The sequence below is a fragment of the Dysidea avara genome, chromosome 3 (genome assembly GCF_963678975.1).
Source record: "Dysidea avara chromosome 3, odDysAvar1.4, whole genome shotgun sequence".
Classification (NCBI taxonomy): Eukaryota; Metazoa; Porifera; class Demospongiae; order Dictyoceratida; family Dysideidae; genus Dysidea; species Dysidea avara.
The window spans coordinates 24,819,064-24,844,429 of NC_089274.1; the positions used below are offsets into that span (position 1 = coordinate 24,819,064).

At 39.1% G+C, this 25,366-nt stretch overlaps 1 protein-coding gene across 7 annotated transcripts; it reads right to left on the reverse strand.

The window, feature by feature from the left end:
• Window positions 1-1,860: 1,860 nt before the first annotated feature.
• LOC136250425 (dynein axonemal heavy chain 3-like) lies at window positions 1,861-25,136 on the reverse strand. 7 transcript variants are annotated; one of them, XM_066042634.1, is made up of 51 exons: window positions 25,016-25,136; window positions 24,867-24,932; window positions 23,869-24,046; window positions 23,424-23,647; window positions 23,017-23,206; window positions 22,360-22,435; window positions 22,187-22,306; window positions 21,860-21,985; window positions 21,275-21,470; window positions 21,167-21,220; window positions 20,883-21,008; window positions 20,582-20,718; window positions 20,343-20,448; window positions 19,808-19,986; window positions 18,877-19,061; window positions 18,584-18,707; window positions 18,455-18,521; window positions 18,261-18,350; window positions 16,247-16,391; window positions 15,554-15,765; window positions 13,586-13,677; window positions 13,425-13,539; window positions 13,094-13,264; window positions 12,625-12,750; window positions 12,428-12,564; window positions 12,132-12,334; window positions 11,894-12,024; window positions 11,654-11,843; window positions 11,409-11,607; window positions 11,120-11,228; window positions 10,668-10,958; window positions 10,491-10,582; window positions 9,535-9,736; window positions 9,147-9,299; window positions 8,689-8,766; window positions 8,485-8,629; window positions 7,695-7,825; window positions 7,023-7,412; window positions 6,562-6,723; window positions 6,322-6,441; window positions 5,791-5,948; window positions 4,860-5,061; window positions 4,705-4,767; window positions 4,215-4,400; window positions 2,716-2,812; window positions 2,563-2,616; window positions 2,451-2,510; window positions 2,341-2,403; window positions 2,200-2,283; window positions 2,087-2,142; window positions 1,861-2,032 (listed from the first exon to the last, which is right to left on the reverse strand). In XM_066042634.1, exons 1-45 carry the CDS (start codon window positions 25,028-25,030, stop codon window positions 2,753-2,755), a joined length of 6,522 nt encoding a protein of 2,173 aa, XP_065898706.1. In that variant the 5' UTR covers window positions 25,031-25,136; the 3' UTR covers window positions 1,861-2,032; window positions 2,087-2,142; window positions 2,200-2,283; window positions 2,341-2,403; window positions 2,451-2,510; window positions 2,563-2,616; window positions 2,716-2,752. The 7 variants fall into 7 exon arrangements, with proteins under 7 accessions (XP_065898706.1, XP_065898707.1, XP_065898705.1 ...); XM_066042635.1 differs by lacking the exon at window positions 2,716-2,812; XM_066042633.1 differs by having other exon boundaries at window positions 2,563-2,812.
• Between the last annotated feature and the right edge of the window lie 230 nt (window positions 25,137-25,366).

The following is a 25,366-nucleotide window of genomic DNA, read 5'->3' on the forward strand; positions in this document are numbered from 1 at the left end:
ACAACTTAATCTCTTTAATGGTACGGTGTCAAAGGCTTTTGACATATCTAAAAAAATTGCATCAATTTGGCCCAAATGATTTAAAGTTTCCACAAAGTCGTTGATAGTGCCAATTATACTGAGTCTCGCATGATCTTCCACTTCTAAAACCGTGTTGCTGGTCAATAAGGATGTCATGTCTATTAAGATGTGAGTGGATATTAGTTGAGATAATATGCTCAAGTGCTTTGCATACAACACATGCAAGTGATAGTTTACTGGTAATTTTGTAGGTGTGAATGTCAACAATAATCTCTCCAAGTTATAAATGGATAGTGTATATAGGTCATAAGATACGGCATTCTTTGAATCCCATGATTTGTGTGATTACTGGGAAGGGGCAACTGTTGCCCCTCTCATTGACAATGTATGGGAAAATTGCAACTTCAAAATGTCATATCTCATGACTTATATATGCTATCCTTTTAAAACTTAGAGAGGTGACTTAAGACATTGACACCTACAAATAATGTAAAATTTAGGTTGCTAGGGGCAACAGTCAATCTTTCATTATTATGAATTGTACGACCCACGTGGGCTCTGCTAATCAAATATAATAATAATAATAATAATTAACTTGCTTAGATTTTACTAGAGAGTATACCACACTGTACTGAAAAAGATAGCTAAAGGTTATCCTTTGTAAAAATGTAAAGAACTAATGTACTAGCACTAGACTGAGGAGTTGAGTCACATTACTATTTACTAGCTAAATGCAATTTCCTTTACTCAGTGCAATGCAATTTGCAGCTGACTGCCATATCCTAGTTAAACTACCATAACCAGCTGCATACAGTAGACCCTCAGTTATCCGACCCTGGTTTATCTGTACCCGAAATTGGAAATAACTGCTGGTTGTATTAGAGTATTTGAGTACAAGTGTATGCTATATTTGAGTATTTCAACAGAGCTCTGAATGTATGGACTTCAGTTATCCAAACAATTCACTTATCCGAACACTTTTTCCATTGCCTGAGACGCATTGGGGTTCAGATAACTGAGGCTCCGCTGTACTTATAAGAGGAGTTAATTCACATTACCAATAGGAATTTCCTTTACTTTATGCAACCTGCAGCTGACTCCAGCTAATATTTATAATTATCCCATGCAGTTATTGCATTACTTTCTGTTGTAGTTAACTGATTCGAATTCCTTGTGGCACTGGCTATTAAGTGACCATCAAATGTGTCAGTTGGAATGCTTTGTAGTGAAAATTATTGTGACACTTTTATCTTTAATATTTAGGCTGGGACCAGAATGTGGGCAGTAAAGTATGATTTGCTGATGATGTAGCTACTATTTTAGCTAGTTGCAACATATTTCTCATATTTCAACATAATCCATCATAGCTGTTACTACAAACCACTCTATGACTCTTTGTCATAGCTGTTACATCAAATCTGTTGACTATTAAGTTGTGCCCCAAGACCTCTGTTGCTTGTAACAGAGTTGCTGTTGGAAATCCCAAACTGGCTACATGCCTAATACTCTGTATACCCTATCAAAATAGTTGTATCAATTTTTGGATTGCACTGTTTTAGGTAGTCATAGCCAAACCATAACCCAATTTTTTACTATAACTGTTACTGAAATCTACACTTTATATATAGAGTTCTTTGGGCTTAGATAAGTACCCCCATATAGGTTGTTTGTTATATTATACATTGTATACATACACAGTAAATTTGGAAGTGTGAATATCACACTGAAACCGGTGTGAAATCTCTGCCACAGGGGACATACCAAATCCAAGTGTGATACTCACACTGAAGGTGTGACCTTCACACTTCCTTCACACTCCAACATATTTATAATATCGTTTGTATTTTAATTGTATTTCAAATACATTTCAAATGCATTTAATGCAGCATTGTTAACACAGTTAAAATCACTGTTTCTTCTTATAGGATATCAGTGCCATTTGACAGCAGATGCCCATGCAGTTTTGGTTGTCAAGTTCTGGCATGACATCCCTATCAGGATGGTGACATTTCTATAAGAAAAACATACAATGAGCACACAAACTAATGAAATTTATAAAACGTACATTCAACCATCAGTGCAGGACTTGCATCGGTTGTGGTCCGCTGTGGCGACATCTTTCTATATAGGAAAAACATAATGAATACACAAACTCAGTAATGAAATTTATAAACGTACATTGTAGCCATCAGTGCATGGAACTCTAGATGGTAAGCACTGGCATGCAGTGGGACTTTAGATGGTCAACATGATTGTACATCTCTATAATAGGAAAAACATAACAATGAACACACAAACTAATGAAATTTATTAACGTACATTGTAGCCATCAGTGGGACTCTACGCAGTCAGCATCATTGGTTGTCTGGTTTGGTGACATCTCTATATAGGAAAAGCAGAGTATAATAAACACAAATTTATAAACGTACATTGTAGTCATCATTGGGACTCTAGACAGGCTGCATTGGTTGTTTGCTTTGGTGATGTCTCTAGGAAAACAATAGTATAATGAACACAAACTAATGAAATTTATAAACGTACAGCCATCACCAAGACTCTAGATGGTCAGTATGATTGTCAGGTTCAGTGACATCTCTATAGTGATAACAGAGTATAAATAAAATTAAACGTACATTATAGCCAACATTGGATCCAATTCCACTGACCATTTGTCATGCAGGTTTGGTGACATACCTAAAGAAAATGTCATAAACACACAGTGGAACCTCAGTTATCCGAACCCCTTGGGACCAGGGGTAGTCCATAAGTCTGAAAGTCCATATCTCTGAAACTGCATGCGTATAAATAACCTTAAAATAGCATTTTTAAATATCAGTACTTTCAAATACCCTAATAGAACAGTCACGTCCATAGTTCGGTTAACCGAAAATCCTAATAACTGAGGTTCCACTATAATAAAATTTGCATACACTGTAGCCATTAAGCTAATGCGACTGCATCACTGCTAGTCTTGTACAGCCACACCGCATTCTTTGCAATTAGGTCGTGGAAACTGAGAAATAACGGCTGGCTATTTTATTAAGTTGTGGTTCCACAGTCAATACAGAGGAACGAGTTGAGCTCCTTGGAGTTCCACTTAATTATCTGAGCCTGTAGGTTAAGTACCAATACACAAATTAAGTTCTCTAAAAGTAACAAGCACCCACACTCACCCGAACTTCCTTCGGCAGGTCTCAGTACCCGCATGACCCGAGACGGATTCTGACTACTGCTCATCGTGTGTGGCACAATAAACACCAATAGTTTCCGCATAACTAAGAGCCAGAGTGGCTAAAAGCTAGAGAGACTAAAGTTGAAACACAGCAGAAAACCGACTAAACTGTTACCAAGGTTACAACTCTAAGACTTCCCGTTTTTTTTGTTTGAAAATTTCGGGAAGTCGGCAGAAAAAAAATCAGGTGTGACATGGAATTTAAAATTCGAAAACTGAAGGAGGAAGTTACTACTAGATACTGCGATAAATAAGACGGGTATGAGTGTACTGTAATAAATTGCGTGCGTACGAATCTTTTCCTTTTTATAATAGTCCCAGATCGTAGTGTATTTAATTTATTGCCACTCCAAACAGATGGCTGCATTATTTGGTGTACTAACATACAGACACCTATGAAGAAATTTTTTTGATTAATCAAGGAAGGAGATATTGAACTCTAAGCAACATATACGGATACAATAAGCAAACTATATTGCATGTTAGAAAAGTTTCGAGATAATGCCCATCTGCAATGAATTTAGTTACTTTATACCCACCTATTGGTTGGTGGTTAATATCTTGCTTCACAACTAAAATATGATTAATTTCTCCATAAGTGCCTGTACATTAGTCCCCAAATATCATGGCCGTATTTGTGTTTGTGATGTCATTGTGCATTCCCTTCATAATATATGGTCAAGAGAGGTGTGCTACAACCCCCAGGATTTACATAAAGAGAAATTATTTCTACAGCAAAAGTTTCTTCGGCACTTGTTCTGCCAAATAAACGTCTCCAGTTTGCTATAATCATACAGAAAGATTATAGAAGTCAAACGACTACACTTTGGGACTTTAAGACAAGTTCAGTTTTGGTGCAATAAAACTTTCAAAGTGGGTAAATGTGTCAAATCAGACCTGTTGGGATCAAACTCTTCATTATAAGATACACCATACAAAAAAGATGTATGGTTGTGGTTACCTTTCCCAGCCTGTTGAAGACAGCATCAAATCCTTTAGCAAAGTGCCAGTCTACAATTGAGGAGAAGATCCGTGTCATAGTGCTGTCATCAAAACCGTCAATGCTGATGATGTTGAAGTGTCTGGTGAATCGATTGGTGATGGTGTTACGACCACCCCCAGGTGGGCCCATACCATTAACTAGTAACTGTGGAAAACAAACAAAATTATAAGTTTGAAAATATTTCGAAAATTCTATAACTCCTCTAAAATGTTTCACATGCCTGCCTGCCAAATGATACACAACTCCCAATTAGTACCATCATTCTCATACCAAAGGGTAAAGCCTACAAAAATGGAAATCCTAATTCTAAACATACATGTCTGCAGTTAGGGTACCGAAGCCACTCTTTTATGATGATTTTAAGGCTCTTGGATCACAAGGATTGAAAAAGAAAATTCCACTTGTTATCTACGTACATACTTTTAACTACACATATCAATCATCTTACCACATCAGTTAGTTCCAACTTCGATGTGTCCTTTTTGTCATACCAGTGACTATGATCGATCCACTACAACACCGACAAATAATGCATACATGAGTTATAAGCAGTGAATAATGGATCGTGGATAATGATATAAAACATATAGCAGGTTCTATTACCTGTCTGAGTAGTTCAATGGGGGGCTGAGCACCATACTTCTCTTTGGCTGGCATGTTAAGGTCATCAACAAACACCACAGCCTTCTTGCCCATTGGAGGACCATACACTCCTTTACGACGTCTGTCAAGTTTGGACATGATAATATCTTGTGTCTGATTAGCTGAAGTCCTGGCTGAGAAGTTCACTAAGTTGGGAATGTACCTAAGAAATGGCAAAAATTAAAATGGATGCGGTCTGTCACTAGTGAGGCATGGTATAGCCTCCTGTAGTAGTCTTAGCAAGGTACCTATTTAGAGCTCAGATGGCCGAGTTTAACATTATTTTGTAATTGCACAGGCTTTGCTTCATTTATGTGCACTGCGTGTGAGGCAGCATAAACAAGTGGTTAGAGTAGAACATCAGTCTGGTAATCAAAGATTCCAGGATTAATAACCAGTTATAGCAAGCTGGTATTATTGTTTCCTTGAACAAGAACCTTTACTGGCATTGCTTCAGTCTATATCTGATGGCCTGGTGTCAACTGGAGAAGCAAAAGCCTAGTCTCACATAGCGGCATTGAGGTTGTTGTGGAACTTTGGATTCTGAGGCCCCTCTGCATGATACCTGGGCAGTCCTCCTGCGGTTTACTCCTTTCCCAGGAGGATTTTCCTGCACAAGACTCATGTGCCTGAGTGGCATCCTGGTGCTGGTTCACTGGGCAGTGGCTTATTTGCTTGGGATTCTGTGTGTGCGTGTGTGTGTGTGTGTGTGTGTGTGTGTGTGTGTGTGTGTGTGTGTGTGTGTGTGTGTGCGCGCGCGCACATGTGTGTGCTCATGGGCACCTGAAGTCCCACCTAAATCTCACCTGCTATGTGAGATATAACACTTGTTTCCACAAAACACATGCTTATGCACACATAAACAAACACACATTTATAGAGGCTAGCTTACTTTTCTTTGGGAAGTTTCACAAGGTAGTTATTGGTGATGGCTGACTTTCCAGTTCCAGTAGGCCCCACAAACAACAGTGGTATCTCATGACTGATGTACACATCGAGGAAGAACCTCTGCCTAACAGTGTCTGCTGTAGGAATGATCAAGTCACTGACCTAATGGGACATGACATCACTATAAGTGGTGACAGTTCAGTAGCAATATAGACCATACAATATTTTAAATGAACCGTGCTAGAATTTCAATTTAATATCTCTTTATCCGAAATTGAAATGATTGATGAATTTAATATGAGGTGTATATACTATTAGAGCAGTTGAATGGAGTACTGTATACAAAAATGAACACTTGGATTTTCCTGAAAGCATTAGGGTTAAATTCTACTGTACGTGCTTTCCAGTACAAAGTACTCTTGAGGTTGTATTCACTAACACATAGTATCAGTCTTGTTATGTAAAAGAATCGGTATACTATATATATATATATAATAGTCAGACTAACGGTCAAGATAAATGTCTAGTCTGTCACCTTGGCATTAGCAGGTATGGTGCTTCCTCTCTCAATAAGATCCTCCCATTGGCTCCATGTACTGCCGGCCTTCTGGAAGAAGTAGTCAAACACTGTACCTCTCTCAGGGAACACGTTGCTCTAAAAAATAAGGGTAGAAAATAATAGCGACTGCCTCACCACATTGTATGCACGTAAGCTAACGCACACACACACGCACGCACACGCATGCACGTACCCCCCCCCCCCACACACACACACCTTAGTAAGTTTGACTGTTTTAGGTTTGGGATGTTCAGCATCAGTGCCAGAGATGAGGGTCCTAAAGAACACATCAAACTTCTTCCTGGAGTCACCAGTGATGGTCCCTGCTATACTCCACACCAGTGAGAACAAGAAGAGACCTTGCAACTGTAGCGTGATCTGAAGAACGTGTACATGTGAACTAGTGATGTTACTATATACAACTGATTCATAACAATGACATGGATATTTTAGCACAAAAACAACAACAAAAAACACTACACAATCAATGTAGGGTAGGTCACATGCACATAATGTATGCACAAACACTCACATGCTACACAATTCATTCATGACATATATGCAAACTTACACACACATGCAACCACACACACACGCGCGCGCACACACACACACACACACACACACACACACACACACACACTTTCAAATACAAATAAAAAATTTCATTATCTCACCTGTGCAGATGGCATCTTGGGACCATCATTCACACCTGATGCTCTAATCTCATCCATCAGTCCACTATACAACCTCATCAGTGAGAAGGCTAGATGATTAGGAGAGGTGTAGACAAAAAACTTGCACTCATGTCGTACAAAGTCCAGACATGGCTGAACAAGCCAGCCAAATAAATCCTTTATTAATGTCTGATTTTCTTCATTGATTTGTTGTGGTAAAGTTCTCAAGTAGGACTCAAACAATGGTCTCCACCCTAGTTGATGAGGCTCCATGTATATCATACCACAACGAGAGACTGTAGCTGGAGAAGCCTGCTCCAGATCTTCTGGCTCAAATATCAGATTCTGTTTAGCACTCATCTGTATAATCTCTCCACTCATTAAACACAGCTGTTGGATACAAACGGTAAAGTGTGAACAGTTCTGTGAACAGTGGAACCCCTATACACCTTGGGACCATGCTGAAATAACGTTAATGGAGAGGTGTCTGGTTTCGGGGATTGTACACTAATACATGGGACAGTGGAAAAGTGATCTGAATGGTCCAGCATGAAATTTACATTATCGCTACAGTGTCCACATATGTGTAAACTATTCATGCACTGTATAGCCAATGCCAGTGAAGGCAGGGTATGTTACAGTACCCAGTACAGTACAGTACACACACATTACCTTCTTGTTATCATCTAGTACAGTGTTCATGTTCTCAATCCAAACAGCATCCACTGGTCCATCAAAGATGATCCACTTGCGGTCTTCATTCTGTGATGAAGCCTGTTCTCTGAATGAATTAGCTAAGACACCTACACAAACACACCAGATAAGGTCTACTAAACATGTGTACTATGTATATGTAGTAACGTGACATGTGTGCCTGTGTATGTAGATGGCAAATGTTCATGACTCTCTGTACTTTTACTGGCAATGCATACAGTACACTATACATACAGTATACTATATCAAGAGTTCATAATATATATATACTAAGGAGAGTATCCTACTCTCATATACCCCTGTAGAAAGGCGTATCGTGAAGTTATGACGTAACACTTCTGAGTTCGCCCGTTTTTCTTTGTAAAATTAATGATGTCATTAGTTGAACACGGAATCGATTGAATGCGTGCCTACTACGTCGCTAGCAACCAAATTAACTCCAGCTCTAAGCATTTCTCACCCAACTACAATTGTTCCTTCATGGGTTAAGACCGCTTCGTAGGCATTTCTTACTAGGCTATTCGCGAATACGGCTATCCTGAGCGTCGCAAGTGTGAAACGGTGCTAATGATTCTTGCACTTTTACGGCTTCCTGCACGTCACAAACCACAACATCTTGTTGTTACGTCATAACTTCACGATACGCCTTTCTACAGGGGTATATGAGAGTAGGATACTCTCCTTAGTATATATATATATTATGAACTCTTGACTATATGTATGGTACACTACAACAATACACACTAACCATCAGACCACTCATGAGATACAGGATCAAAGGATCCATACAGTTGACCCATAGTGATAGACTTAGGGTTGATGATCTTATACTCCACCCTATACTCCTCCATTAGTCCACTAGTACTGAGGTCAGCTAGGGAGGCAGCTAACACCTAGTAGGAGACAGCTGATTATTGTGGTCTGGTTTGGAGGTGATTGTATCTGAGCTGACCTTAGCTGCACTGGTCTTCCCTCCCATGTGGTCACCAACAATCATGAAGCCATGTCTGACCAACATCATCTCATATATCTGAGTGTGTTACAATGCACATGTGATGCCTTTGTGTACATATGTACCTCTTGATGCCTCAAGCTTGGTATGTACAAGTATATATGTATAAACATATTGTACTACCTTGTACGTGTGTAGTATGAGGCCTAATTGGATTAGCTTATTGTTGTGTGTGCCATTACAGATGTACTCAACTTCACATCAGAGTCAGTATAGTTACATGTACAGTTCAAAGCCAGTATTATTGTTATAGTGCATGTTACTCTTTGGTAATAACAAATTTTTCTAAACGGAACACAATACATACATAGATCAGACGTATACATGCAGAGCTTTGCATGTGCATAGTAGATAATGTACAGAATCCACCAACTACTTACATATAATGCACATAATACCTGTATGATCTTAGTGATAAACCAGTCCACTGGTCGTAGGTCCATAGTCTCTATACTGTGTACTAGACTATCAGTAAGGTTGTCATAGTCTGGCTCTGGTAGCTTCACACCAGGGAACAGGTCACTGACTATACCATTGAATAGTGGAACATCCTGGAATGAAACAACATACAATAACACATACTGGGCTGTACACCATAAAGTGGAACCTCTGCCTAAAGGATACCCTGAAAACCTCCACATTAAGGACTCAGTTTCAACAGATGTATAGCAATTAGAATTTCCTTGGTCCCAATACTACAGTGACAGTGTGCGCTATAAAACATTCCATTATTTGCATACACAGAAACCATGTATAGCACATGTACCTCAATATATACAGCTGTACCTGTGCTAAAAACTTGGGCAAGTTAACATCATTGATAGCTCTTAGTAGTAGAACACTCTCATCTTCATCAGGGTATTTCAACTTGAGGTTGCCGGCTGCTGTCAACACCGATTTGACAGCTCTCATACCATAATCATAATGGTGTTGAGAAGATAATTGTTCTGAGCACAACTTGTATGTGGCAACAATCTTGTGAGCAAGACTGAAGGAGAATTTCACAACACCATAAACGTATATGCACATAAAAAAAAGTACACAGCTCAGCGCTTGTGGAACCCCTTAATAAGTACACCCTGAAATGTGGACAGCCCAATCAGGACACTTATCCATGGTCTCATTCAGAGTGGGGGAGCAGGTCACAAAGTAAGGAAGCCAACTTTTTTCTGACAGTGAAATTCACACAGTGTAATTTCTAGCTATGTATAACAGACATGGTTGTTATTCTTTGGGTCTAGGGGCAGAATATCATAGAAGCCCTGACAGTCTCATAAACTAGGAAATGTAAAGGTGACTGTTCTAGTAGAGTAGTTGTAGAGTAGCTGACTGCTCTATTAGAGTATCTTCATCTTTTCTTGCAAGCACTGTCCAATGGTTTTGCTCTCCCCTCGCCCCTTCCCCCGTTTCCATTGTCCACGGTCCTATTTGTAATAATGTACATGCCCTTTGAATTTTGAAACCAGGACACCTCACAATGTACAGGATGACATACGGTACCACTCAAATGCAATGTTGTCTTGCAGGTGATTAGAAACCTTGCTAATTAAAGGGTATGGCACCCATTTTGTATAAAACTTGCTAATAAAGGGCATGACACCTATTTTGCTTGTGAGTATTCATCCTCACGAGTAAAACGGGTGTCACGCCTTTTAATTAGAAAGTATTCTAATCACCCACACTCTTGTGAGATGAAGTTGCATTTGAGCATTCCAATGTGTGTTATACACTAGAGTGCTGACCTCCTGGAGTCCACAAATCCCATTGAGTACATCATGATCTCTCCAATAAGAGCATAGTCTGGTACCATCATAGCAACAGTACGGAACAACACCTATAATACATATACACATATGTAGTATTGCATGGATTGTAGAATACAAATTTATTATGCACATAGACAGACAAGATCCACATACCTTCAAGTTATCAGGCAATTCTTGCCTACCAGCATATCCAGGATTCATAGTGATAAAGACAGTACAGGAAGGATCTAGGGCAATCTCAGTGCCTTCAAATACAAACCGTTCCAATTTCATAACGACGGCTTGCTGGATGCTGTGTACTTGCTGAGCTATCACTGATAGTACTTCTAGCTCAATTCTGTTGAACTCATCAAAACAGGCCCATGCTCCAGCCTGGGCCAATCCTTTAAAGAACTTCCCCATTGCCTTGTAGTCCAGTCCATCAGAACAGTTGAATACCACACACTATCAACAATACAGATAACTGTTGAAGGGAAGTGATGTATACTATAGTTGGTCCTTAAGATGAAAAAAGCAAACTAGGCCAACAAAAACATTCTAGTCAATTTTATTAACTGATGAGGATTCTCTATGTATGTAGTACTATGTACGTATAAGCAGGGTACCTGTTTGGCAACTGCCTTAGCCAGATCTTTGCACGTCTCAGTTTTGCCAGTACCAGCAGGGCCTTCCGGTGCCCCACCAAGGTTTAGTTTAAGAGCTCCCATCAGTGTTCTATAGGAACACACAGATGCACATACACACACATTCATCGTATACTATACGCAACTTGCAATAATATGTATGCATTTGTATGCCTAAATCAGGACACATCTATACTTTGATATGGTCCCCTGGTGTCCAGAATAGACTGGACTCACTGTGCATCACATAGCATTTAATGTCCCATATTACCTGTAACATCGATCAGTTAAAGGAGTGATCACTAGACGGCCGGTATTACCAAGGTACTCATATCCATATGGTACCTCAGTGGTGATCATCTTGACTAACATGATGTCTCCATCAAGGTAGTACCTCAACTGGCTGATCCATTCAAAATCATTTGGGGAAGATACCTGATTCTCCAGCATCTTAGCTACCACGTCCCGAGCTGTTGAAAGAGACTATTTAAAAATTTTCTTTTGGTTTGTCCTTACCATGGACATCTATAACAGTGAGTGCTCCCAGAGTGATCCTATTCATTGAGGATAATTTGCCCCTAACCAGTTCAACGATCTTATCTATCTGTTTGTTGCTCTTTTCCAGGTAGGCGGCCAGCCCTCCTTGTACTGTGAGGGCCTCCTCAACCTCTGTTGTCCAGTACGATGAACTGACTGCTATTACAATCTATAGAAGGTACTTATTAATGATATAGTATAAAAGAATCATTCACTGACCTGTCCTGGCCAGTCAAGTACCCAGCTCTCTCTCAAAGTCTGGGCATAAGCATCAAATGACTCCTTCATCACATCCTTTAGACTGAGGATCATTACTTCTTGTACTCGTAACAACCACTTCTCAACCATCCCTGAACAGTATTTGATTTACGGTATATGACTGTGTATATAACATACCTTCATATTAGCACATGACGTACACACACACACACACACGCACGTGCACGTACACTACACACCTTAGCATCAGCTGGGACGATGACTTCAGAAAACTTTACTTGTTCCTTCTCACTACTAATCATACCCCTGATCTCCTGGTTATCAGTGAAGTTCAACTTGGCTATACCCTCAAAACACTTCTTCAAATGAGGTTGCACTCTAAGTGGGTCCTTTGTCTCTGAAAGAATCTCAAGCAACTCATCATTGGACAGAAAGAAAAATCTGCAAACAATTACAAAAAAAAAACATATTACTATAGTGACTGTTTTATTAGAGAGTTTCAGCAAATTTACAAGTATAACCATATAATATTACCTTGCAAAGTAAAGTCGTTTCTTTTCCAGGTAGTCATTCAATCCTTTCTGGATTTCTTCCAAGAGCCGATTGGATTCTTGAAGCTTGTCTAACATGTTTTCTTGTGACACAACCACCAATGCATGATCATCTTTGACCTAACACCACAGGCAGGAGTAGATACATGTAGTATACTAAGATGAAAAGCTATAGCTTACAGCTTCTGTCATGATCTCTTTCCAGTAATTGTCCACAATGCCAAACTTTCTACCCTCCTCTGGCATCTGAGCCATGATGTCTGGTGAGGAGAAGATTGGCTCCAGGTAGAGCCAAGTGGCTTGACACTATAAAAATATTCTGTAACTTGCAAGTCTTGTATGCATACGTACATGAACACTATGAGCATCTGCTCTGTAAACTAAGTACACATCTTAGAATCATAAGTATCTACCATCTAGACAACCTGGCACAAATTTGGTATGTGGACCACCCAAATTCAACACCATGATTGTGAAAATTTCATTTGTTTTGGTGCAGGGATATGCTTGCATGCACAAAATCATGCAACTTTTCATAATACACTTTGATTGCTTCACCGGCTTCCAAAAATATTTATGGGATACCAGAACAAATACTTTTCATAGTGTGCAATGCACCCACACATACGTACATATTATATAACCTCACCTTCAGCCACTCGTCCATAATGTCTTGGACTAGCACTAGTTTCTCTTCCCAGCCCTTAATCTCCTTCTCAAATGGTTTGATGAAGGGGGATCCCCTCATGGTCTGGGTCTTTACAATGTGATCATCCAGTAACACTTGAATGTCATCCACCGCTGATAGGATGGAAACTCCCTGTGATGGAGAACAAGTGAATTAAATAGTGGGGTGTGTATGTGTGCGTGTGTGTACGCACGTTCGTGCGTGCACGCGGGTGTGCACACATATCATGCCTGTAGTGTGTAGCTGTAATACGTGTGCATGTATGTGTGCATGTGCATTATTTCATACATACTGTGTCTCTGTAAGGAACAAAATTAAAGCAGATATCCTTCCACTCGGTCATCATCTTATCCATAGCCTTCTCCAGTCCATACTCCTTGCTAGCAGCAGCACCAATGTCCTCTAATCTACAGTGGGAGTTAACCTAGACCTTATGTTATGCTTATTACTAACTTCTCAAGGTATTTGGTCAGGCCAAACTCCAACATTTTGTTAAGTGGAGTGCTTTCTTCTGGTTTCAGGTTAAACCCAACAATATCACTCATCTACAGAAAAATATACATTTCCCCATCATCTATGAATACACTCTAATAAAATATACAGTGTTATGCTGAATCTATAAAGTACATATGTGACTGAATTTGACAAAACCCGGCTTTGATGCACAAAGCTTCGTTAGGAAATATGGCGATTTTAAGTAATCATTGTGTAATAACTTCCCAGTGCCTACAGCTGTGCGAACAAAATTTGTACCAAGTATGCATCTATTAACTAGCTATCACTGAGTGGGTGTATACATTTCTGATACCCAAAATTAGTCCTGTTTTGGGCAGCTTTTCTCGAACGGGTAATAATATCACAGGTGGTAGTAATAGGGTGGGAGGGTGGGGGGCGGTGGATGGGCTTAATATAGGGGTATAAAATGAAGCAAGAAGACGATTGGAATCCAGAAGCCAAGTTTGGGCTCTCCATGGCCCTCCATGGCCCTCAAATCACTCCAAATTGATTGAGAAAACTATTGGCGAGCTCTCTGTGAAGTCCCAGCTCACTACACACCATTATCACAAAGCCATGGCCATTCAATGGCACCAATCTCCCACTCGTGGCTTTGACAGGGTCGGAAGAAAGCTGCCACAGAAATCAGACTTGCCAGTCCTGAAGGAAGTACAGTGTGGAATATGATAGTGTATTAGGCCAGCAATCCATTTCTAGTTTGATTTTGTGTGTGTGGAAGCCTTGTTATGTGAAATCCGGTCACATATAATGTACAGTGACATCTGTGTAACATGGACGCTTTAGACCAACCAAAAGTGTCCCAATTATCAAGGTGTCCTGATTCTCTAAAAGTACTACTCTTTTAACTAAATGTTTTGAGGTGGTCTCATTTTCAAGTGTCCACAAGACCAGGTTCCAGTGTAACAATACTACCCAGTATGGTAGTACTGCATAGTAGGGATCATGAAAGTTTGCACTTTCTCATGTGACCAGAAACAAGTATCGGTTAGGCCCAAAAGTGCCTTCATGTGACCTAGCCATGACCTAGCCATGACCTAGCCATGAAAGTTTACAACTTTAACATTAGTGCAATTGTCTACTAGGGCTGAAAAATATTTCAATAAATCGCCAATATTACCTAAGCAAGTTTTCACTATACCATTATCGCATGTATTTTGCCTTCACAATATTATTACATACACAATATTTATGCAATAAATATCGCATTTATCATCTATTTTGTGTCTATTCTAGACCTCATAATCTAGACCTCATATTTGATACAGTTTGTGCATATTATTGCTAACTATGTCAATTGGTTAACTTGTTAACCAAATGACATAGTTAACATTGGACTTTTCAAACTATCTGGTTGTGTTTCAGTTTTCACGTGCAATATTGCAATAATCACATGTCACAAATTCATCATCACCCAACCCTATTGTCTACTAACTGACTTACTTGCTGATGCCTTAGACTAGTGTAACTTACTAATGGCTATGGCTACGGGTATAATTTTTTGCTGTTAGACATTGTTTCAGCCTGACAGGTGCCTTTTGGCATCTGCAGTACATATAATGTACGTATCATGTGTCCCACTTAGTTTCACTGACAGTGCAAGGTGCCAATTCAATCATAACTTCATGTGTGTCCTATCACATAAGAATACAACATCATGTCTCAAATAGTTGAAGCAAGCAGACTGGTTTGTTCTCTCTGTGTTGGGCAGTGTAACGGGCAGTGTAACAGGCAGAACATAATCAAAAACTGTGCAAAATGTCTACATTGTTTAGTATAAAGACACGTGTGTTGTACAATTATAGCCTCATATGTCTGGCACCATTCTATCTATCCTTTGATGCAGATGTTAAAAGTTTTACGCACACATGCACGCACACTACATATGTAATAGCCACAGTGACTTACACTTTGCCAGTGCCTGTCCCTTATTCCAGGGTTGCAGAAGACTTGGATGAGTGGCAAGTTCTCCTTGAACTTCTGCAGTCTCATCTTGATGCTTTCCGCTGACCTCTTGGGGTTGGGTAGGTCACCAAATCCTTTGGACAGTTTGTGCATTGTCCTCCACATGTTGTCCTGTTCCTCCTCAACTTTCTCTGCATCCAACTTCAGGAATGGACCTGTGGAATTATGGATTTCTCATTTAGGGTATTGAATGTGTTTATATTGATTAAGAGAATGTACATCTGTGCAAATACTGTACAACAGGAAACTTTGACAGAAGGTGTTAATAAATTTTGACAAATTATTGTGAATTCTCCCAATTCATCAAATTGGAATAAACAACTTTAAATCTGGTGTCAAGTGAAGTGGAATAGCATTTATCTATACACAACTTTATCAACACTTAATTCATTAGAGCTGATGAACAAATTATTGTTTCTTGAATTTTTTCATAGAAACTTCCTATTGTATGTCAGGTAGGGATAAAACAATCATGGACATTTAGTATTCGAGTACTCTCTAGTGTGATGACAAATATGTACACCACGTGAGCTAACAATGGGTCATGCGATCACTTGAGTGCATGTGCATGCATGTGTGTGCACCACATGTACAGTTTTACAAGACCATATCTACTACATGTAATTTAGACATTACCATTCATCCATATATCATGTTTCTCATGAAACTCCAATGCTGTATTCCACAGTCTCTCAAATGGCTCCTTGCTTGATGTGAGCACTTGTACTTGAGGGAATGGGGTTACCTCCCATTCAAACAGTTCCTCCTCATTATTGATTGACTATTAATAGACACAACCACACATATAAACACACACAATTAACTGAAGGTTTCAATAATTGATCTCAAATTCCAAGAGACTAATGGTGTATAATTGAAGAACTAAGCAACTTTAATATACAAATCAACCACTACAAATGTACTCTAATAAAGCATTCAGATTTAGATACTAAAATTTAGTATTACTAGACACTATAAGAGTATCTGTTTACATCATTCTAAGCCAGTAACAGTTACTAGATTCCATATTTTTGAGGCAAACTCAATGGCTCCCATGTGACTATGTAATTGCAAGAAAGATTGAGTGAGTTACTTATATTAGTGTAGTAATAAATCAGGATCCAAGTGATAAAAACTAGTGAAACCAGAGATGTGAATGATAGTATTACACATAGTCCTGTGGAAAAATTCCATGTCAACAATTAAGCCAAAATAGGGATTTTCCCACAGAGTGATGTTGTAATACCATCATTCATCTCTTGTTCCACTGGTTTTTATTACTCCTTGGATCTCTACTTCATTTTAAAATTAGCTTTTTTAGTTATAGCACATAGCTATGATACACACATGTGACAGATTTATTAGAATAAAGAACATTGTATTTCTCAAGTGGGCCTCAGACAACTGGCTTACGCATGTAATTTTTTCAAGGCATGTGGTCTTTCCATGCCTCCTTTTCACCGTGCTAAGAGGCATGGTTAATATGATCAATCACAATAAGTACAGCCAGATCATTAAGAGGTGTAACACAGTAACCATTACTGGTGTTGCTATATAGTAAAAGGGGCATGATCAATCCTAACATGTAGCTATGAGTACAGTGTCTACTAGCTAGTAACACCACTTATAGCAAATACAGAAAGTGTCAATATGGATTACAGAAAATTAATGCTTTAATTGATATGATTTTGTTACATGAAGATGACGACCAACATCATTGAAGATAAAAGGAACAAAAAGCAGACACTTGTCGGAACCCCAAATGGTACATGCCACTGGTGAGTTTGTTATTTGGTGGTCATACTATGTGTTATTTACCCTCTAGCTTTGCAACTGTGGTCAGACAGTCAGGCAGGCAGAATAAAAATTGGGTTTGAGCGTAATGGCCCTGTTCATTTTTCAACTGTAATGTGATATTGCTAAACCACAAAAATTACTGGTCATTGGATAGGGCAGCTAGTTCTTTGTTCTCATGTGTCAACGAAGATAACTTTTATCCAGAAACTGCTTAGTGTGACATCAAATGGATACCCTCTTTCTTACAGGCACATGGTCACAAAAATAGCACTGGATAGCTTCATAGTCTTATGAATGCATGCATACAGTTTGATTGTTCAGTGGCGGATCTAGATGGGTTTCTGTGGTTCTGACAGAAACTCCATTTAAATTTAGCTCAGTAGCAGTCTAATTAGCTTCATTATTGTTTTGTTGACAATTTGTCATTGCAAACTTTGCTATGACAAATTGTCAATACAACAATAAGCAAACAACTATATACCACTGTATTTCAGTAGCATGCATGCAATTGCACTTAACTAACACCATTTACAGCTATTAAACCGTCAGCAACACTTCACTTTTCACCTCCCACTGCATTAAAAACGATAGAGATACTCTAATAGAGTAGTAACTACTCTAATAGAGCAATCACATTATACAGCTTAGTCATAACTTTTGCCCTATAGTTAACTTTACATAGCATTTAAAACATTGAATTTATTGTAATTGTTTACTAAAAGTAGCCTAAAATCTGATCCCAGAGCTTCTAAAGTCTCAAAAATTTCTAAAGAAATGTTTTCAGATGCCTTATTTTTTCAGCTATAACAACTTTCAGAAAAAATGCTAGATCCACCACTGTTGTTAGTCATACCATTGCAACTTCCTTGGCTCCCTCAATCCTTTGAGTGAGGTCATTTATCTGCTCTACCACTTTCCTGATGTCATCAACACCTCGGGGTATCTATGGTAACAGACACAGATTCAAAAATCTGCATAAATACAAGACATATGTATTTGAGAAATTTTTTATAAACATATGAACAGTTATTAACTATATAATCGGACCTCTTTCTCTCTAAATGTATCAATCTCTTCTTGATAAACTTGTAGCAAATCCATAAACTCTTTAGTCCTAGGACACACATACATACATATGACAGTATATATCATCATCATACTAGACAGAAGGTCTACCTGTTCTTCAGTGCTAATTCAGCTTCTTCCCTTTTGCTTGCCAACTTCAACTGGCTGACTTCAAACATCGGCTCTATCTTAGCTGGCCATCCAAACAATTCATTGTTCAGCCTGAGGTCCTCATCTGTATACATATGAATCAGTTAGTACTACACGTACAGTATTGGTAAGTACATTGGTAAGTACGTTCTACTACAGCAATTGCTTATATTAAGTAGCAGCAATGATTCTCTTGCCTGACAGGTATAAAGTGCAATTACTGGATAAACTAACTCATAATGTGCATTACATACCAGAGAAGTTAGCATAGTCCAGTAAAGTTAGCAGTCTCTTGGCAGCAGCCTTCACCTCATCGTTCATCTGATAAAAGGTCACTGTGCTGACCTCTTTCACATATTCTACTAGTTCCACTAGCTCCTGTGTGTTTGCTGGTGAACCATACACCTTAGTGGATACCTCATCATATCGATGACATAACCTGTGGGTGTGTAAGTACCACTATAGCATCAACTTGATGGAGTGATGCATAGATGTAAGCACAAGAACTGATGTGCACAGTCATGCCTATCCAGTAAAAGAAAACACTAGGCCAGCCAGCACTGGTCATGGGGTTCCTGTGTACCATTCCACTCAGATACTAGAGTCAAATTCTACCAGGATAGGACTAGTAACCCACAGGAGGATTGTGCAATGCCTCACAGAGAGAAGTCACAGTACCTTGAAGTCCAATACCAACATATGACAGCGGGATATTTGCTTCCCAGGTCATCAGATTATTATTATGAAACTGGGTAGTCTGGATCAATGTGAGTACCGTATTTGAGTGGTTAATAGCCATGGCTTGTATAATAGCCGCCACTCGGATAGTAGCAGCACCACAGTCTAGAATTATTGTCATAAGAGCCACAGCTCGTATCCAAATATACTGATGCAAGTGTTGATAAGATATATTTGAAGTAAAAACCACGCAAAGGAGTTGTTTTAAGCCAGGAAATACTGAATAATAGTATTGAAGGATGATCAGTCATTCGTGAATTCGTATAAATGTTGTGGACTACTGCTAGTAGCCAGTACAGGTAGTTGTTGCCTTCGCACAGAAGCTGCATGGTTTTTCTTGTTGAAATTAAAGTTATAGTAGTTATGGCTATTAACCAGTCAAAAATATGGTAAAGTTTTTCTATTCAAGGAAACAACAGCAACTGGATATTACACAAACACACTTACTCTCGGTTCATTTCCCTGTTCTTGTTAACCAAGGAAATAACAATCTTGTCAGCAAGAGCTAGAGGCCTCTTGGCCAGTAGGGCATTAATTTCAGCACAGTTTAACTGTATCATATTGAGGGGTACAGTACTGTGTAGTGTGAGCAACTCTTCATGTTGTGCCTGGAACTTCATAATCCTCTGGATAATGAGAAATATAGAGCTGTTGTTTGTGGTGTTGCATTCATTGCATAATTTCATTACAGTGAAATCTCATTAGCAGCCACCTCTTTAATAAGATCATATTGTTGTCATGAGTGGACAAGTTTCCCAAACATAGGCACATAGCTAAGGTGTACTTCGTGGCCTCAATAATATAGCCATTCCATTGCTGAGGTCAATTTTTTTTCATAGGTGGCCCTAGTAATGAGGTTTCAGATTCATATGTATGACTATCTAGCTGAATTAAGTTACATTGGAATTCTGAAATGTGTATCTATGCAAAGTCATCAAATTACATGTGTGCACAAACAGAGGTAATGCACATACTACCACACCTTCCCACTTATATCTAGTTCATTGTCTTCTGCCAAGAAGCTGTCAACTTGAGCACTGGCTGACCCATCCAGTAATGGATTGTATTTAGAGTAGAGGGCAAGGTACCTGTAGTGTGACAGTGGTATAGTATGTGTGTATACTGTATAAGTATATGTGTATGCAAATGTATGTATGTACATCACACGCTACACATGCACAAACACACATGCACGTACATGCCAACAGTGAAATAACACACTTTTTGGGGCCAGGGAAATTACATCTCAGCAAGTCAAGAGCTTCTTCCCTTGCAGCAGAGACAATGTTATCATCCAGAGGAACAGCTGGGATTACCATCTCATGTCCCTTAAGATCTGGGAACAGTACATGCTCCACCTACACACAATGTATCACATTATGTAATCTTTATCCTATGCTAAGAATGTGTACATGAATATGCTTGTACAGGTGTAAAAACACATCAATGTAAGAATTTGGTATGTTCACACTTCACAGTAAAGGATACATTACTATCATGGTAGCTGCTTATAGTCTCATACCCTTGGTAGCTGGTGGGTGGTCTCTACTATACACACTATTAGTCTATTAATGATTGCCTCCAGCTCACTCATCGGTGGACTAAACTGCAGATCAGTTCCTTTCAACACCACCTCTAACTGAAACACCTAAAAAACAGCATTGGATAAACAATGGCAAGTGAATACAGTGTATCAACTGACTGCTCTATTAGAGACTAAAAAATCTGGAGGGTTTGCCCCCACATAACACTACTTGGAACACTGTAAGCACACTTATCACTAAACAGTAGGTGGTAGTAACTCACTGGTTGGTACACATATTTCATATCACTGTATTCACCATCATAATCATTCCCTTCCTAATGTAACAAAACTTGTTAAATAGTATATTTGAATAGCGATATATCTTATACCTCATATAGCTGGAAGAACCTCACAAAGTCACTCAGTGAGTTCTGGACAGCCTCTCTGATCTGTATAGCCATCAAACTGCAGGCACAGTTGAAGAAGTGTTCAACTAGTGATGCACTCTGGAATGAGTTAGTGGGTACCAGGTGGCCCCAAGATGACTTGTGCATACGGAACAGCTCCCCACAATCGTGAACCCAGCTGAGCATAATAATAATAAGAATCATGATAAAACACTTTCAAGGTTTCACGCACAATTGTATGTAGGCATATATATGAGGTATCAAAGTGACCACTATGGCACCACTGCTAACCACATTTGGTTAATTCTTGTAATAACCAATTTTCAATGCAGTTACAGCTCCCACATACTGGTATACAATTATGGTAAGATATGCACTACCCACACACACACACACACACACACACACACTCATGGTACAATGTCTATTTGAAATGTGATATATACACGTTTCATTTTACATAAGGTGGTATGTCAGTGTTAATATGTATATGACACACATGAAGAAATCATACTATGTGTTTGCCATACGTATGCAACAAATGTGTAAACCCTGTGTGATCCTTACCTCTTCTCAAGAGCTTCTCTAGCCTCATCACAATGTTTCCTCACCAAGCTCTCAAACTCACTGGGGTCCACTGGCAATTGGGACTCTCTCAGTTTTACAATGTCCACCATACGCACTTGACAATACCTACATGCGTGAATAGTTAAAATAAATAAATGTCAGCATTCATGTTTTCTATTGAAACTAACACTATTACTGCCATCTTTCATTCAATTTACACAACTAAAACATGTACTCGATTCTACGAATCACCACTACTGTAGATGTGATAACACACCCACATTCTAACAACTATATTAATACCCACCAAGGTATATCATCACTTACTTGGTGTCCCAGAGATTCCTCAGCTCTTTCATTACAGCATTAGTGATGAATAGTTGTGTGTTTTGTGCCTCCCAAGCACTAGTAAAGCTATCATGCCATGGAACTGGTGCCCTGATGGTCCTATACAACAACACAACTTACAGTGGTTAGCAAGTATTATCACAGTGGCTAACTTTCGAGGAAATGGCTGTGGTACTGAGTTGATTTTCAGCCTTGTTAGTTCTGCTGGATCCTTCAGTACATAATCAACTGTATGAGAGGAAGTGGTGACACATGAAATTATGGCATAACTATTATACTGTATCATCAATTTATGCAGTTGAGTGCAGAGTGTTTAATGATCTGTCATCACTGACCAAATTTTACACTATTGAAATGATTGCACAGATTTCTACTGCAACCACAGAAACTTATAAATGAAGAGCTGATCAAGTGTGCACACATACAAAATAAACACAGCAAAAGCTTCCGGTAGCTATGTGAAACATTGTCAAGGTTACTAGAGTCTTTGTAGGCAAACCTTACAGATAAAACCTAAAGTTCCACAATGGTCCCAACACCACTAAGCAAGACGTGGACATTGGCATTTGTTTCCCCAGTTAATACCAGGTACCAGGAACCCATAATATAGCTAGGTAGACTGAAACAGTACAAGTAGAGTTTTCTGCACTAGGAAACAACAATAGTAACATCACTAAGCATTGAGCCTGGAGTTTGTGATTATTAAGCTGGTGTTCTAGTTACCACTTGGGTGTGATGTCTCAAGAACATGCACACACACACACACACACACACACACACGCACACAATACAGCATACACACAACTTACCAATTGCTTTCCTCATACTAAATTGATAATCTTCACCAACCTCCTCTGACAGGTCAGCTCTTAGAGGTGCATAGTCAGGGTTAGACAATAAGTGAGGCATGATGTGCCTCTTAACATTGGGCATGAAATCACCAGGCATTGGACACAGAGCATCTGCTGATATCTCTTTAGCAATGTAGTGGTAGTAACGCTAGACATATAGAAAGAACATATTTATAAATAAATCTACACTGTTTATTCATGTCAAAAATAAACACATCACATTGGAACATCATCAAAGGACATGTTAATAATAACACTAGTCCATGGTCCCATTTAACATGCAACTAGCTTCTGGCACCTCTTTTTTTAATAAGGATACTTCAGATACTACCAAGGCTCTGTACACAGAATACTATTATTCTCACCTCAAGATCTTCTTTAGTTGGTTCACCTGACGCTTCTTTCTCCCACACATGGTACTCTACCGTTGTGTCAAACTGTTCCATGGGGGATAATGGACGAGAAGGGGAGGGGTCTACACCTGATGGACCACACCTCTGCCTCTTGTGATAACCTGGGGGAAGGGGAGGGGGTGGGGCTGGTGATTTTGGAAGTGGTGCATGCCGAGACATCGGTAGGCTTGTGGCAGCTGTTGTAGTGTAACAGTCAAAGAAAATACATTCTGCAATTCACATAAACTACCATACATGCACAAAAAAAGGTTTTCATAGTACCATAAAGTAAGCATATAAAATACCAAGATAATTATAATTGGTATATGTATTTGAAGAGAAAAAAGTCCCAAAACTGCATTAATGTATTGAGCTTCCTAATACTATAATCGGATAAGCATACACTATTAGAGGATACTCAGTGATTTAGTCCTTTTTCGCAGGTTCTTAATCTTGAGATCATTACTGGTTGGAGTGTAGTTGTTAGCTATGGACTCTGAGGGTGAACGATGATGTCTTTCTTCCTTGTATGGGGCAGCCCTGGTCCATGATCCTGCTTTCAATAGGGGAGGATACTGGCTACTCTTCAGAAACACCTGTCAATATTCAATACTGTATCAACAGCACCTCTATTGTACTCTGAAATTTTAAGGGCTAATACTAGTCTGGTGATGTACAAACATTTTGTTTGATTAGTTTCGCCACACTCACTGTAAAAGGGTTTGGTCAGAAACATATACTTGACATATAAACACTGCCACTACAGTGGCACCAATCAAATCAGTGATGAGCAGAGGTGGCTGTTTGCTTTGTAGGAGAATAAAATCCACTGTTGTGAGTGCAGAAACTTGTTCTTATAGTTGGCTCATGAAACTCAAAGCCATAATTCCTATGATACCATCATGACAAAGTCCAAACATTCCAACTACAAAATTGTGACAAGACCATCCAGCATAGGACTAGACCATTTAGCATAGGACTAGACCATTTAGCATAGGACTAGACCATTTATAGCAAGCATCACCAAATTCATCAAAAAGTGAGAAGTTCAAAAGGAATACATACTGTAAAGCCTGTCAAAGGCAAACATAAGCTCTTGAATAAATGTTAACAAACATAATTAGTACAGCCATATAGAATATAAAACTTTGGACTTGAAAACATGCACAGACTGTGACTTAATTATTCTACATCACTACATATCTATACCAGTTAGCCACTCGCATTGCATTAAACCACTCCTTAAACATTTGGAGAACTGTGATGGTCGTTAAGGTTATTAACTTTACCAGTACGGTAAATATGCAGGGCCTGTAAAAGGTACCCACAATTGCTGAGACACCACAGACTGATTATTTTTGCAATATGAACAACACACTACACAACTCACGCTAAGACCAATGCTAACTTACTCACCTGATACAACTCGGATGGTTCATGTACTGGGGAGCGCTGAGTGAGTAATGGTAGTTTAGTCGTACTCTAAAGTGACAGTGCGCATCAATAAGAAGCAATACTGACAAGCGTACAGAGGATCAGAAATACACAGCATTTACTATTCCTACCTTATATTCGTCCATTTGTAAGTCTACTTTATACACTCGCACAACTGCGGATGCTTTTGACACGGCAATGGAAAGGTTTCCATAGTAACCGTAGAATTTAAGAAAATTTGTGTTTGTAAACGTAAACTATCCCGTAAATTAGTGTGTTGCGTGCGCATCAGCCTACCACCACCCTTGTCACGAACAAAAAGAGTGGGCTGGAAGGATGTGCAAGACTTCATCGTGTAATTAAGTCCCTTTAATTTGGACGTTTTTGGATGCATTTCATCAGCTGTTGCAGGTAGCTACGTATCTGCCTGCAAGTTGCATCTATGTGCAGACTGAAAATGCCGAGCTAATAGAAAGGTATTA

Excerpts from the sequence above, each read along its gene's own strand:
- LOC136250425 (XM_066042631.1), bottom strand. Across the intron at positions 12,335-12,427 it reads AAACGACTTTACTTTGCAAG|ATTTTTCTTTCTGTCCAATG; the intron begins GTAATATTATAT and ends AATTGTTTGCAG. Across the intron at positions 5,062-5,790 it reads GTGAAACTTCCCAAAGAAAA|GTACATTCCCAACTTAGTGA; the intron begins GTAAGCTAGCCT and ends GCCATTTCTTAG.